This window comes from Rhinoderma darwinii, chromosome 3 (assembly GCF_050947455.1).
Source record: "Rhinoderma darwinii isolate aRhiDar2 chromosome 3, aRhiDar2.hap1, whole genome shotgun sequence".
Classification (NCBI taxonomy): Eukaryota; Metazoa; Chordata; class Amphibia; order Anura; family Rhinodermatidae; genus Rhinoderma; species Rhinoderma darwinii.
Window position 1 is genome coordinate 220,220,579 of NC_134689.1, and position 14,666 is coordinate 220,235,244.

The 14,666-nt window shown below is 42.1% G+C and overlaps 2 protein-coding genes across 6 annotated transcripts in view; one reads left to right on the top strand and one right to left on the bottom strand.

Moving 5' to 3' along the window:
- Positions 1 to 4,786, bottom strand: part of MCM10 (minichromosome maintenance 10 replication initiation factor) — a 52,019-nt gene extending 47,233 nt beyond the window's left edge. Inside the window, exons 1-4 of one of the 2 annotated variants that reach the window (XM_075857410.1) lie at positions 4,734 to 4,786; positions 2,718 to 2,762; positions 1,139 to 1,441; positions 125 to 247 (exon numbers count right to left, since the gene is read on the bottom strand). In XM_075857410.1, coding sequence (XP_075713525.1) covers positions 125 to 247; positions 1,139 to 1,441; positions 2,718 to 2,724 — 433 coding nt within the window. In that variant the 5' untranslated portion in view covers positions 2,725 to 2,762; positions 4,734 to 4,786. The other variant, XM_075857409.1, reaches the window with a different exon arrangement.
- Positions 4,779 to 14,666, top strand: part of THAP9 (THAP domain containing 9) — a 36,638-nt gene continuing 26,750 nt past the window's right edge. The window contains exons 1-5 of one of the 4 annotated variants that reach the window (XM_075857404.1): positions 4,780 to 4,960; positions 5,313 to 5,406; positions 7,439 to 7,646; positions 9,877 to 10,032; positions 11,778 to 11,985. In XM_075857404.1, the coding sequence (XP_075713519.1) occupies positions 5,327 to 5,406; positions 7,439 to 7,646; positions 9,877 to 10,032; positions 11,778 to 11,985 (652 nt within the window). In that variant the 5' untranslated portion in view covers positions 4,780 to 4,960; positions 5,313 to 5,326. The other 3 variants (XM_075857406.1, XM_075857405.1, XM_075857407.1) reach the window with 3 other exon arrangements.

A 14,666-nucleotide genomic window follows, 5' to 3' on the forward strand; every position in this document is an offset into this window, starting at 1 on the left:
TGTTACAAAGATTTTTTTTCTTCTACTTTAAAATCAACTTTTGGAGATGTACAATAAAATTGTAGAGGGAATTCCAGAAAGTGTGGAGAACCTTCCCCTAGTAAATGCATGCAAAACAACTTACCTGATGTCTTAATTAGGTTTGGCGATTTCCGCTTTGATACATTTTTTGGGGACTGGGCAATATCAGTTTGCTGTAGCTTTTCTTGCAGCTTCTTCATTTGCTCCTGCATTTTTCTCAGTTCATCTAGTAATTAATCATAGAGAGTAAGGGATCTGTCAAACAAACACTGTGCATCTAAATAGACACATTTATCCTTCCTTTAAATGGTCCACACAAGGAAGGTTCAGATCCAAGACACTGTGTTGACTTAGCAAACCCCTCTAAGAAAAAAAAAAATAGCATGCATCCAAACCAGAGCCAAAAGAAAAACCAAAAGAAAAAATATAGTGGAACCTTGACCAGTCACAGAAGATTCTACCACATCAGGAAAGCACCATATATTTCTACTAAAACACCTTTTCCACTTATAGCTTTATATGAACCATATGAGAAATCTGGCTTAGTACCCATGACATTTGGCAAAAATTACATGAGCTACATTATAAGAATAGGACAAGCACCCAGAACAATTCTTGGGAGGAATCTCTATTCTAATGCACCATTCGCAACTAAGAAATAAAAAGGATGTTAACCCAAGCCACTGCGCCACCGCTTGATCATGTGTTATTTTTGCAGACTTTCTTCATTTGTATAGACATTAGATATTGCTTTTACTGCTCTTCTAGTCTCTTATCAGCTATTTTATAGCGGTCATTTTAATAAGGAAACCAATGAAAATGTAACCTCCTACTATGCCATATAAGTAATAGCCTCAATCTTTGAAATGGAAACCATGTCAAAATAATCGGGCGCATCATAGATACATCTCAGAGTACACAAGTATGTGAGCTCAGACCGCACAAAGGCCTAATTGTTTTAATACAAGACACAATTTTTCCTAATTAAAATTGTTATTTTGCAGTTTTATATTGTATTCTTTTATACAAACCCGTTTGTGCTTCGAGTCTGAGAACCTGGCATATGTACAATAGCGAAAAAGCCACACGTAATTTATACAGGTGTACCACACATTACCTTCCAAATCTCTTTTGGATTTATCCTGGCTAGAGGATGGTAACTGCTTTTCGGACTCAAGTACAGGTGTATTATCTTCAAGATCATCAACATCTCCAAACAAAGTTGTGAGGTCTTCTTGCAGCCCTTCAGCATCCAGGCCTTCAGCTGCACTGTCACTTTCATGGTAAGACCCTGCTTCATCGCCATCAAAAAGCTCATCATATGTGTCAGCCTCACTTGTGTCAGGGTAACCTTTACAGTTCCTCTCAGCGCCTTCATTTTCTTCAAGCAGGGAAGTCAGAAGCTCCAAATCAGCATCACCTGGTGAAGCAGACAACTATTATATGGACAGTCACATTAGAAAAAACATTATATATATATATATATATATATATATATATATATATATATACACACACACACAAGCTTTTCCAGATTTACATAAAGCTTTATCATTGTTTTATAAAACAGTCTTTCACCATTTGTTAAGATCTGTTCACAGTCAATTAAGTAGAACACTTTTGCTTACATTTAGAATCTCAAAGGGGTACTTTCAGAATCGACAATTATCACATATTTCCAGGATAGACAATTGTTTGATCGCTGGGGGCCCCATCAATCGTGAGAAAGGGGGTGCCGAAAAGCCCTTATCCCTCCTCACTGCTGGGCCACAGGGAGGTGGACACTTAATAGAGTGGTGGTCCAGAATGAACGCTGCCGCTCCATTCAAAGTCTTTGGGAATTAGGGAAACAGGAGTACAGCGCAAAGCTGGTCCCATCAGTCCCATAGACATTGAATGAAGCGGTGGGTGCCTGAATGAAGTGGTGGGTGCCTGCTCCACTGCAACTTCATTCAAACTCCTCACTGTGGGGGCTGCAGTGAGGAGGATCTGAGGGCTCAGATCCCTGTTCGCGTGATCGATGGGGGTCCTACTGGTGGGGCCCAAAACGATTAGACAATTATCACCTATACTGTGGATAGGTGAGAATGGTCAATTCTGGGAATACCCCTTTAATGTACTTTTAAAGACAATTTCTGTGAGCTATACACATCAGCACTAATCTCTCATCTGTCACGTGGGTTTGCGTATCAGTCTGGAGTCCAGGTTGCTTAGCCTACAGATGTCACAAGTTTCGCTGTGGCAGTGACCAAGTGCCTCTGTTCTTCTGCCTGCGTCCAAATACCTGGAAAAAGCTGCTGCCAGCAACATCAAGCACGATGGAACTCTTGTGTAAGCACGTCATATTTAGCGTGGCTCAACACCACCTGTCATTTTCAAGAGTGATCACAGCCTACCAAAAATTAGCGGACATCCGTTTCAGATCAATAGAAGCTATAATAAGGATCATGAGATTTTCAAAATCAACGAAAGAAACAGATTGAGCCACATGATCCTTTTCAGAGTTTCTGATTGGCTGAAAGATTATGCGACACCAAAACTGGCAAGTGCTTCCATTGCATCCCCATGTTTGGCACTTTGCAGCGGGGAGCTACATTATTAAGGTATCAAACGTCATGATGTCCTTATGTTAAAGAGGTCTATCCTAGTGACAGGTGCGCTTTAAACATACACACACTATTTTGAAGCGGACTTACCCTCCATATCGAATGGCAGTGTTTTTAAGGGTAACCCACTTGTATCTGCAATAACCAGGAAAGAAAACATCAAAAATAAAACTGTATAAGCAGAAAGTCTAAGGCCATGTTCACATAGAGTCTTGACATGTTTTTTTTTTTACACAAACCACGCCAAGCGGAAAAACCGTCTCGTGGGAAAAAGAAGCAACATGCCCTATCTTCGGGCGTTGACCTCCCATTGACATCAATGGGAGGCAGAGAAAGTCTGTGTCGCTGCGTTTTTGCCCGCGGGGCGGAAAACGCTGCGAATATCGCGGCAGACAGATCAAAATCTGCCTCAAAATTCCGTCTGGAATTTCGAGGCAGAATTTTCTGCCTGCAAAAACTCTGTGTGAACATACCCTAAAGATCTGTTCACATCTGCACTGTTGGGGTTCCATCAGCAGCTCTGTCAGATTGGACAACGATTGATTAAAAGTCATTGAAGTCTGTTGGGTGCCTTTCGGATATATCGTATGACGGAAGCCACAACGCAGATGTTAACAAAGCTAATTATGAGCAATGTAAAAAATACTAGAGCCGAGACAGTTTAAATAGGAGCCGTATGAAGCCGCACAGGCGCACCAAAATGAAGGAAACGCCAGCCGTGGTCGTTTCCATAGAAATGACCAGCACAACAAAATAAATCATATGCGACTCAGAGGGCAGATCTTACAGACGCTGCACTACAGGAAACAGAAGGTATTTAGAAAGAGGTTTATTTTTACATTTTACTTTATGTTGGGAATAACCCTTTAAAGGTGTTTTCCAGTCCCTAAAAATCCTCAGGAGAGGCCATCAATAGCTGATCAGTCGTGGTCCAACTACCAGAACCCTGCCGATCATTGCAGTGGTCTATCACTTATATGTCAACGTGAAGTCGTTTCGGAGAACTTGTATCTCATACTCGCAGTGCGGTCATCGCTGCAGGCCTGGAGTCCAATGATATTCACCCTCCCCAGCTGCTGATTGACACATTTCTCTCGTATACTGTGAATAGGGACAAAAATGTCAATCAGCAGCTAGAGGAGAGGGACTATATATGAATATAACTGATCAGGTCGGCAGCGCTGGCCGCGCTCCACAAACATAGGTATAAGTACCCAGAAACCACTGCACATTAACCAATAAACAGAGCGCTGATATCTCAACATCTGTCACTACTTGATGCTGCCATCAGACAGGGCATATCCTCTGAAAGCTGAACTCATAGGAGGCCGTGATCAGCTGAGCAGTATTAAGCTTCTGTTCACACTTGCGTCATGGTTACCATTTATAACGCAAACCATGACTGCCAAATCCCTGGCGCTCCACAGGTCCCATTGACACTTGGCACCCACAGCGGATTTTCTGCAACAAAATCCTCACATTACGTGGAGGGTGAATTCTGTAGCGAACATCCAGAACTGAGGATTTGTAGCATGCGCTAAATTCCATGCAGAAAATGTCTTCCGCTGCAGATTTTCCACCTGGAAAATCCACTACGTGCGCCAGTGTGATCCTTAGGTTTGAGCTTATTAGTTATTTTATGGGAGAAATTAGTGTTCAATGGGTATCATCAGGCGCTGGTGGCATCAGTTGTACGAGAGAGGAGTACAGAACGCATGTATCAGAAACCCAGACGTGAATGTGAACACAGCCTAATAATTATATATCTACACTAACACAATCTACACCTATTGCTAAAAAAAAAAAAAAAAGCAACAGATACAATACGAGACGGAAAAATAAAACCCCCTTCAGATATACGAGCTCTGTCCATACAAGTTCTAATATTCTTACATGTGAAGGAATATACCTGTATAGAGGAGATCTGGGGTCGGATATCAGGCGGCGGCTGAGCGTGTGCGACTCCCTGTACTCAGAGCAGTCTCCGGGCGGACAACACACTGACGGTGCGTACAGAGAAACCGCGCCAAGTGTTCAACCAAAATCCCACCCCCTGTACAGAACGTCATTGCGTTTGGCGCCAGTTCTCGAAAGCCGCATACATACCAGACCACTGTACGAGGGGACTAGAGACCAGCGCTCTGAATGCGCTCTATGGTAAAGTGTCATCATTCCTCCGCTTCCTATTGGTTAAAGAAGGAAACGTCACGGACGCCATATTTAATACTGGAAGGAGTGGCAGCGGCATCTACGTTTAGGGCAAATTGCCCTCCTTGTATGTGTTGTATGGCGGCCATCTTTTGGTTGGTAAACGGTGGAGCCTCTCCGGCAAGGTTTGTGGTGAAGTTTGTATCCGTTATGTACCTGAGATTACTGTGTTTTAGAATGCGTTTCCCGGGCGTATTATTGCTGTTATCCCGGCTGCTGGCATTACCAGTCCGTAGTGTGGTCTGTCTGTGAACACCTCATATTACATATGTAGTGCACTGCACTCTTCCCAACATCTTTGCTGCTATAGGAAGCATAAAAGATCACACAAGAAATGAGGTGAGGGCACATTTTACTCAATGTAACATCAATGTGTCTTTGTCGCTGGCTTCTTTCTATGGTCAAGGTCATTGTTCATGTATAATAATTACTGTCGTTTTCGCTGTTCATCTTTTCCCATCTGACAATTTATTTCAGGGGACCCCGCTAAGATGCCGGTGTCATGTGCTGCCTCGGGGTGCAAATCCAGGTACACTCTGGAGGCGCGGGAGAAAGGGATCACATTTCACAGGTAACCGATTTCTCTGCAATGTGGCAATGACGCACCATAGTAATCATGGGGCCCTCGTGTAACATTTTGAGTGGGGGCCCCATCCCACCATGACCGCTTCCAGCAGAAAGTGATCTTCAGTCACAAAATGTATAGGATTATTCTGGTGTGTCTTCTTTGACCACTTTCACACACGTTTTATTCAGTACTTTGTATTAGTATTTCAAGGCCAAAACCAGGAGTGGAACCTACACACAGAAAAAGTATGATGGAAAGATTTATATCTCTTCTGTGTTACGGAGCCACTATTAGTTTAGCTTACACAACACTCGCCAATATACTGTAATGTGAATGTGACCGTTCACTGTGTCCTTCTTTCTGTGGTCCGTGATCTGCATTCATTTTTCCCCATCCCTTCTATCTTCTACAATGACCAGTAACTGCATATCACCTCTAAGTGGAGGTTAAACCCCTTGTCAGCTGGACCCCATAGCAAATGTCACGTCTGCTATGCCTGATCGTTATGTCCTTTGTTCGTTCACATTTGGCTATGCGGGGAGTAAAGGTGCATCCTTTGTTATTATCGTAAGTTTTATTACTTTTAATTATTAAAATAGTTTTCCACCTTCTGACAACTAATGGCCTATCCATCTGCCAACTAATGGCCTATCCCCCCCCCCCCCAGCACTGTTAAGCCGCTCCGGTGGCATGCGGGCACCTGATGTTATGGCACATAATGCTATGTACGGAGCCCGGAAGCAGTTGGCTCCATACATAGCATAGCGGCCATGGTGCAGAACTGCAGGTCCGTTCCTATTCACTTAAATAGGAGCAGTACTGCAGCTCTGCCGCTATTCCGTGGTCGGAGCCATCTGCTTCTGGCATGTACGTCTGGTGCACGGAGGCACCGGACAAGCTGGTCTGTGCAGGGGTCTGTGTGTCGGACCCACACAGATCATGTACTGATGACCTATCCAGTGGATAGCTCATCAGTTGTCAAAAGGTGGAAAACCCCTTTTAATGTTTGTTTTAGTTCAAGGTATATTTTTCAAATAGGCAGTCCATCTATATGTATATGACTATGTCTATATGACTTGAACCAATTTAGGTCCCATGAGTGTCCTATGTAGTGTAGTGTGCTGTGATAACGTCTACAACATGTGCCCTACACATTATATCATATAGCAACACATTATAGCAGCTTCTACTGTATGTCAATGTAAGGCACCAGCTCCATACGTTGAAGTCACTCAGCCTCTGGGAAAGGCATCTGATTGGTTGTCAAAGCACAGAACACCGCTCTTCAGCTCCACACAGAGAAAATGAATATTTACAGAAATTACTCAGATTGGAGAAAAATAGTATAAAACCTGCAGGTTAGAGACTACATTTATGGCTGCATTACATCCGACACGCACACCTGCAGCTGCCTAAAAAAAAATATATAATATATATTGGGTGAGGACGTGGTGTGCGAGGCACGGTTGAGTTTTTGGGATTTTTTTTTTACTCCGCTTCCTTTTTCTCTCTTACCAAATACAACCAAACTCTATGACACGCGCCAAACCTAATTTCTCTCCTACTTTCCAATTCCTTATTATTTCATTTCGCCGATAGAAGCAACAACAGGTAAGGGTTACTTGACACGGTGGACAATCGAGTTGAAGCGTAGGATTTTCGAGCGGGAGTGATAGAGAATCGAGTTGGAGCGTAGGATTTTCGAGCGGGAGTGCTGGACAATCGAGTTGGAGCGTAGGATTTTCGAGCGGGAGTGCTGGACAATCGAGTTGGAGCGTAGGATTTTCGGGTCGGATTGGTCGAGTGGTGGATATTCGAGTAGGGGGGATCGAGTGGTGGACAAGAGCGGGAGGGGGTAAAGCCTGAGGTGGTGAAGAGGGGAAAGCCCGAAGAGGCTAATAAATGCCTGAAGAGGCTACACTTCTATATTTTTCTAATATTTAAAATTATTTTTTAAGGGTATTATCAACACCAACATTTTGACTAAAAAACATTTTCTTTGTTATGGCCAATTATTTTTGGTGTTTTATTGAAGGTTTCCAAGGTCAAATCCTGCCCTGTTGGATAAATGGTGTCGTGCTATGAAAAGAGCAACAAGCACGGGTGAGTTATGGATGCCTTCCAGATACCAGCGACTGTGCAGCCTCCACTTTCAGCAAAGTTGCTTTGACACAACTGGGCAGACAAAGCGGTTACGAGATGATGTCATACCCAGCATTTTCAATTTTCCACAAAATACACAGGTAAATTCCCCATTCTTTCTTTTTACACATTATCAACACCATCCTGATATTCTTCTATTAACAAAACCATTCCCTTTATGAGCAGCAGCAATTTCCGTTAGACAGGAAACAGAGCTAGGGCATTCAATCAGCCTCTACCCTCTCACCATTCACTTAAAGGGAATGTGTTGCCAGAAAAACATGTTTTTTTTAAAAAAAATTAAACATTTAGTGTGTGGGTGATTAAACATTGTTCAAATTTTTTTTATTTTTTTCACGAGTCAGGAAATATTATAAATTAATTCTAATTTATAATACTACCCATTTTTGGTCACTAGATGGAGCTATTCCCAAAATTGCAGCATTGCAACATTGGGTTAAAAGCCCTCGCTCTAGTGAGCTCTCAGCATCCCCCCCTCCTTTATCCTGGCTAGTGCCGGGATAAACGAGGGGTTTGAACGGTGTAACCTCCTACACTGTGTGTCGCCATTTTTTGCGCTAACACACAGTGTAGTAGGTTTACATACAGTAGTAAACACACACAAACACGAACATACATTGAAATCTCTTACCTGCTCCTGCCGCCGCGGCTCCCTCCGGCCCGTCCGCTCCGTTTGCTGCCGCTGGTCCAAGTGCACAAATCCGGAAGCCGCGACCGGAAGTAGTAATATTACTGTCCGGCCGCGACTTCCGGTCCACAGGAAAATGGCGCCGGACGGCGCCAATTTCGAATTGGACTGTGTGGGAGCGGCGCATGTGCAGTTCCCACACAGACGCCGTACACTGAAGTCAATGGGACGGGAGCCGTTCGCAGTCCCTATGGGACTGTGGCTGCCGTATTCCATGTCTGTATGTGTCGTTAATCGACACAGACAGAAATGGAACAAAAAATGGCAGCCCCCATAGGGAAGAAAAAGTGTAAAAATAAGAAAAAGTAAAACACAAACACACAAATAAATATAAACGTTTTTAATAAAGCACTAACATCTTTAACATATAAAAAAATAATTTGTGATGACACTGTTCCTTTAAAGAGGATGGAAAGAAGGGACTGGATGGAGTATAGCCTTATCCTGGTGCATCAGGAGTAAAACAGAGCTATAGAAAAGAGCTGCCAGTTCAAGAACCCTTCAAGAGGCTCTGTCACCAGATTATAAGTGCCCTATCTCCTACATAATCTGATCGGCGCTGGAATGTAGATAACAGCAGTGGTTTTTATTTTGAAAAACGATCATTTTTTAGCAACTTATGAGCAATTTTAGATTTAGTTTCTTAATGCCCAACTGGGCGTGTTTTTACTTTTGACCAAGTGGGTGTTGTAAAGAAGTGTATGAGGCTGACCAATCAGTGACCAATCAGCGTCATACACTTCTCATTGTTCCAGCCCAGCATGATCCACAGCACAGTGAGATTGTGCAGTGAAAGAAGCTGGGCTGGAACAATGAGAAGTGTAGGACACTGACTAGTCACTGATTGGTCAGCCTCATACACTTCTTTACAACACCCACTTGGTCAAAAGTAAAAGAAACTAAATCTAAAATTGCTCATAAGTTGCTAAAAAATGATCGTTTTTCAAAATAAAAACCACTGTTGTTATCTACATTACAGCGCCGGTCAGATTATGTAGGAGATAGGGCACTTATAATCTGGTGACAGAGCCTCTTTAAATTAGTTGTTAATTAATGTATCTGTGTTCCTAAAGGTTTTCAAAATCTGCTTGTTTTCAGTAGGAAAATTATTTCATTGCAGTGGATACAATTGTGTCCATGGTCATGTGATGGACACACAGGTGCATGGCTTGTTTCAGTGTATGTATCAGCCGTGTCTTCTAATGATCGCAGCATCTGTGTGTCCACACATGACCAGGGCAGAATTTTATCCACTGGAAGTAAACCATTAATTTCCCTACTGAAAAACAGGAAGCAGAGATCTTGAAAACTATGAGCAATTAATGCAAAAATTATATTAATTATACAAAAAAATAACATTAATTTGCTAAAACCGGACAACCTCTTTAATATAGGGGGAATAGATGGCGCTTTTGCCAAGTCCAAATTCATAGTGCATTTGAGTTCCATACAGTTCTTCTGTATTATTTAAATGCTCCCTACCATAAAAGGAGCAATTTGTGCAACAAAAGTATATTTGAAACTTGCTATAACAATGCAATCCCCTAATGTATCAGATTTCTACAAATGCTTTACTTTAAACGGACATAATATTTACATTTTAAATTGAATTACTGTTTCAGCAGAAGAGTGAAGAATCTGAATGCAGAGTTTTAGAGATATCTACGCCACCTAGCAATGACATTCTTGTGGTAACTGAAATAGAAAATGGAGTACCAGAAGTGGTCAATGTACTTACTAACGCAGATGCTAGTGTGTACTATCAAGTACAATTACAGGTGTGTTAACTGGTAGACCTTCATATTTTTTTTATTTGGGGAGTCAATAAATTAGCTTTTTGGGGTTAAACAGAATGTGTCACGAGAGAGATCTTTTAATTAGGGCAACTGTTGGATGCCATAATAACAGTAAAAGGATTGGTACGATTACACCCACTGAACGGTCCCATGAATCCCAATTGGAGTGCTATAAGAGACCATGTGCTGTATGTTAAGGGCCAAGGACACCGTTGCAGCATTTACTTTATACCTCATTACATGTATAAAATCCTATAGCGCTAACGGCCATTCTGGATACTGGAGCCATGGAGACGAGGACGCTCAGTAGCCTACTGCATAGTTATGAGCAGCCTACTGCACAGACTTTACACAGTCCGTGCTGCTGCTAATACAAGTGATTTAGAAAAACGTTTATATTGCACACTCCTGCACTATAATTGTTTTTCAAGTGGAGGTTTGGCTTGTCACGATACCAGAATTTGGACTTTGATACCAATACTTTGTGTAGTATTGTGATACTCGATACAAAAACGATACTTTGCCAACAACAATAATAATAATTTTAAAAAAAGTTCTTCCATTTTCTGATGTGAGGCACGTGGTGTGATGAATTTTGAACCTCCATGTGTCTCACATAAATAGTAATTAACCCCATCATGTTCCTCAGTCATAATGGACAACATTGGGTTAATGTCTGAAATACATAATGGGGTTAATTACTCACATTAATAAGTGAAAGAAAGCTGTTTTTATTTTATAACAGCGTAAGCATCATAAATGACGCTATAAATGTTTCATTACGGTCGAGACGATACCGAATGTGTATATTTTATGTATTGAGACTTGTTTTAATGTTTATTGTAAAAAATGTGTATATTGTTTTTTATTTAACATTGCTGTTATTTTTTTTTTACTTTTTTATTTTTAAACATGAATGTACTGGCATATATCTATCTATATGCCAGTACATTAGCCTGTGTACTTATAGTACACAGGCAGTTGTTAGGACATACCTAAATATGCCCTAACAGGAAATATGGTGAGACAGCCCTGGGGTCCCTCTGGACCCTGGGCTATCTGCCCATATATGGTATGTCCCTCGATTGAGTCACAGGGATTCCCCCTTCTCATTTACCCCTTGAATGCCGCAGTCCGCTTTGATCACTGCATTCAATAAAATAGCGGCGGAGATGAGAGGTTTCTCTGATCTCCGCCATTAGAGCGGGGCTGCGTAATACAGTCATTGCCCTGCTCCTGACAATAAGCACACGCGCGATCAGCATGAGGTGATGCGGCCAGCGCTGCACTAATGAGCGGCGGCCCCGTCACTGAAGACAGAACATGAGGGTGTTTTGTAGTGCGCCCGTCATGTTCTCTCTTCAGTGCCGGCAATCATTAGTGCAGCGATGGTCGTATCACATCATGCTGACCGCGAGCGCATACTCAGGAGCGGGGCAATGGCTGCATCACACAACATTCATGTGTTACTATACTTAGCTGTGCGGCCACACTACTTGGTATCGAATTACATGAATAAACGGACATGAACCATTTGAGGGTGCACGGTATTGAAACCGTATCTAAATTTCGATGCATCGTACAACCCTAATGGAGGTACGCTTTAATAATTTCCCTAGCATGCTTTATAGTAATATATTTCTTGTGTTGTATTGCCTGCCCATAAGAATTATTTTCATAGACATTTTTTTTTCTTTCCATCTTTAAATAATTATTCTGTTTTCTAGGATCACCCATATTTCATTCCAGATATTGACACCCTAAAAAAGAAGCTCCAAGCATCTGAAGATTCAAGAGCACAAAAAGAGAAGGAACTTCGGAATGCAAAAGACAGAGAGAAGCGATTACGACAGACTTGCCTTAGTATTTATCGTGAGCTTATCAAGAGAAACTTGCTGAGCTCTCATCTTCTAAATATACTCCAGCCCTATGAAGGTAACAGCTGACACTTAAGGGGAATCTGTCACCAGGTTTATGTTGCCGTATCTGGGGGGGAAACATAAAGTAGTTACAGACACCCTGATTTATAGTGTTGTCACTTGTCAATATGTTGCCGTCTATACTGGCCTGGAGGGAAAAAATCATAATCTTTTTGTTTTACACATTATGGGGCTGCCGGAAATGGCGCTCTGCTATCTCCATCAGCACCAAAGAAAATGAATGAAGCGGTGGCCGAGCATTCGGAGTACTTCGCCATTCATATGGGGCACGCCAGGTAAGCCCGTTCTCAGGATTGGTGGGGGTCCCAGCGGTTGGAGCCCCACCTTTCAGATATGTATCCTATGGAGAGGTGATCAATATGAATTATGGGAAAAACCATTTCTAGTTGCTCCAAGGTAGGACTTGGAGACCACTCTTTCTGAAACTCCTGTTCTGATTAACTCTTTCATGACCAAGGGTCATTGATGCCCCTGTGTCCAGGTAAAATTTTCCATTTTTGATATACACTTCTTTTCTTTTTTTTTTTTTTAAATCAAGTAACTTTTTATTAGAACACAAAAGTTTTCACATGTTTTTTTCACACTACATGCACACACAAGTACAAAAAAGCACAAGCAGTACAAAAGAAATACATATTAACAGATAACACCCTCCCACCTCGTCCCCTCCAGCCTAGTACACCTGGGAAAGAATCCACCCAATCCACAAGAATGGCATGTCATATCATCCAGCAATATACACCACCCTGCAGTCATATGCGTAGTGACGTCCATCATCCTTGTGATAAACCATAACGTATTCATACCTTCTCATTATATCCCTATATGTCTCCAACAACGTTTCTGAATATCCCCCTATCTCTTATTAGCTCCACAGACGCTAGGCCCGAGCCATCCAGCCATAACGCCCACATCTCCTAAAAAAAACTTAAGGTACCCCTTTTCGAATATATAGGTTTTTCCATGGATACAAGCCAACTCACTTTGGCAACATATTCTACCCTTGTAGGAGGAAGCTCCTGCAACCATTTCTGAGCAATTAATTTCCTTGCCATATATAGCAAACGAGCTACAGCAGTTTTAAATACCTCAGAACCCATTAGATCGTTCACATAACCCAACATACACACATGGCGTCATTGTAAGATTAGCAGAATACACTCCCATTAACTATCTCCACCACCTCCCTCCAGAATGTTTCCAGATGTGGGCATGACCACATCATATGTAAGAGATCCGCATTATGAACCTTGCACCGATTACACAAAGGATTATCCCTCAGTCCAATGTCCAATAAGAACTGAGGCGTTTTATATACCCGGTGTATAAGATACAGATGCGACAACCTATGTGCCTCACTCAGAGACAATCTAGGGATCTAGGGATGTACTCCACTATCTCCTGCCATTGCCCCTGCTCTATAGGACCAATATCTCTTTACCATTTTTCTTAAACCCCAAGAGGTCTTTTAGAGTACTCTTTATCCATGAGATATTTATATACCAGTGAGAGAAGTCCCTTAGATTTTACGGTATCACCAACAAGAGTAACCTGGATTCGTAGTGAACGTGATTGTATCTCCTATATTGGCTTCTGTGCCCAATGCATGTCTTAGTTGTAAGTATTCAAAAAAGGAATCATTAGACAAAGCAAATTCAGATTTCAAATCAGAGAACAGTTTCAAAGCTCCCTCCTTATAAACCTGCGCCAACCATAATATTCCCTTATATTTCCATCTCCCAAAGCCTTCCAGGCTCGCAACCTCAGGTAAACAAGGGTTATTCCATAGAGGAGTGATCTGTATATCCTTGAATTCCCAAAATATATTTTACCTTCCCGAATTCTCTATTTATTTGATATAACGTGGGCAGCCTCTTAGTATGTGTTTTAACTTTACCAACCTCTAAAGATTCAAACAACCTCTCACACTGCGTGAAATGTCTTACTATACCCTGCACAGAGTCTGACTCTTCCAACCCCCACCCACTAAGGCGTTGTACCTGTGCCGCCACATAATATATCCCCGGATTAGGGGCCACCAAACCACCATCCAACTTTCCTCTCTGCAATCTGTCTAATTTTATACGTACATGCCCTTTCTTCCATATAAGATCCCTAAACAGCCGATTAACCATCAAAAAGAATCTTTGGGATATCCAAACAGGTGAATTATGCAGAAAGTATTACAGCTGAGGCATCCACACCATCTTAATGAGATTAGTACGCCCTATCAATGAGATAGGTAACCCACACCAGGCCACCAGTTTATGCCTAAATTTAGTAATCGGGGTCCAAATTGAGGCGTTCAAAATCAGTCAGCACTGTTGATATCCTTATTCCCAAATATTTGATAACTAGCACATTCCCTATCCAACTCCACCAGAGGTTTATCGATCGGGAGCAAATCCGATTTGGTCCAATTGATGGTTAACCCAGAATATGAGCCAAATCATCTGATGACACCAATTGCATTATCCAAAGTATGACCCGTGTCTCCCAAAAAGAGAAGCATGTCGTCAGCGTATCCTACCACGACGAAAACCCACAATCCCCGGATGTTGACGGATATTGGCCGCCAGGGGCTCTATGGCAATCGCATATAGTAACAGTGATAAAGGACATCCCTGTCGAGTACCCCTACCCAGCCCAAACGGTTCAGTTAAAGCACCATTCACC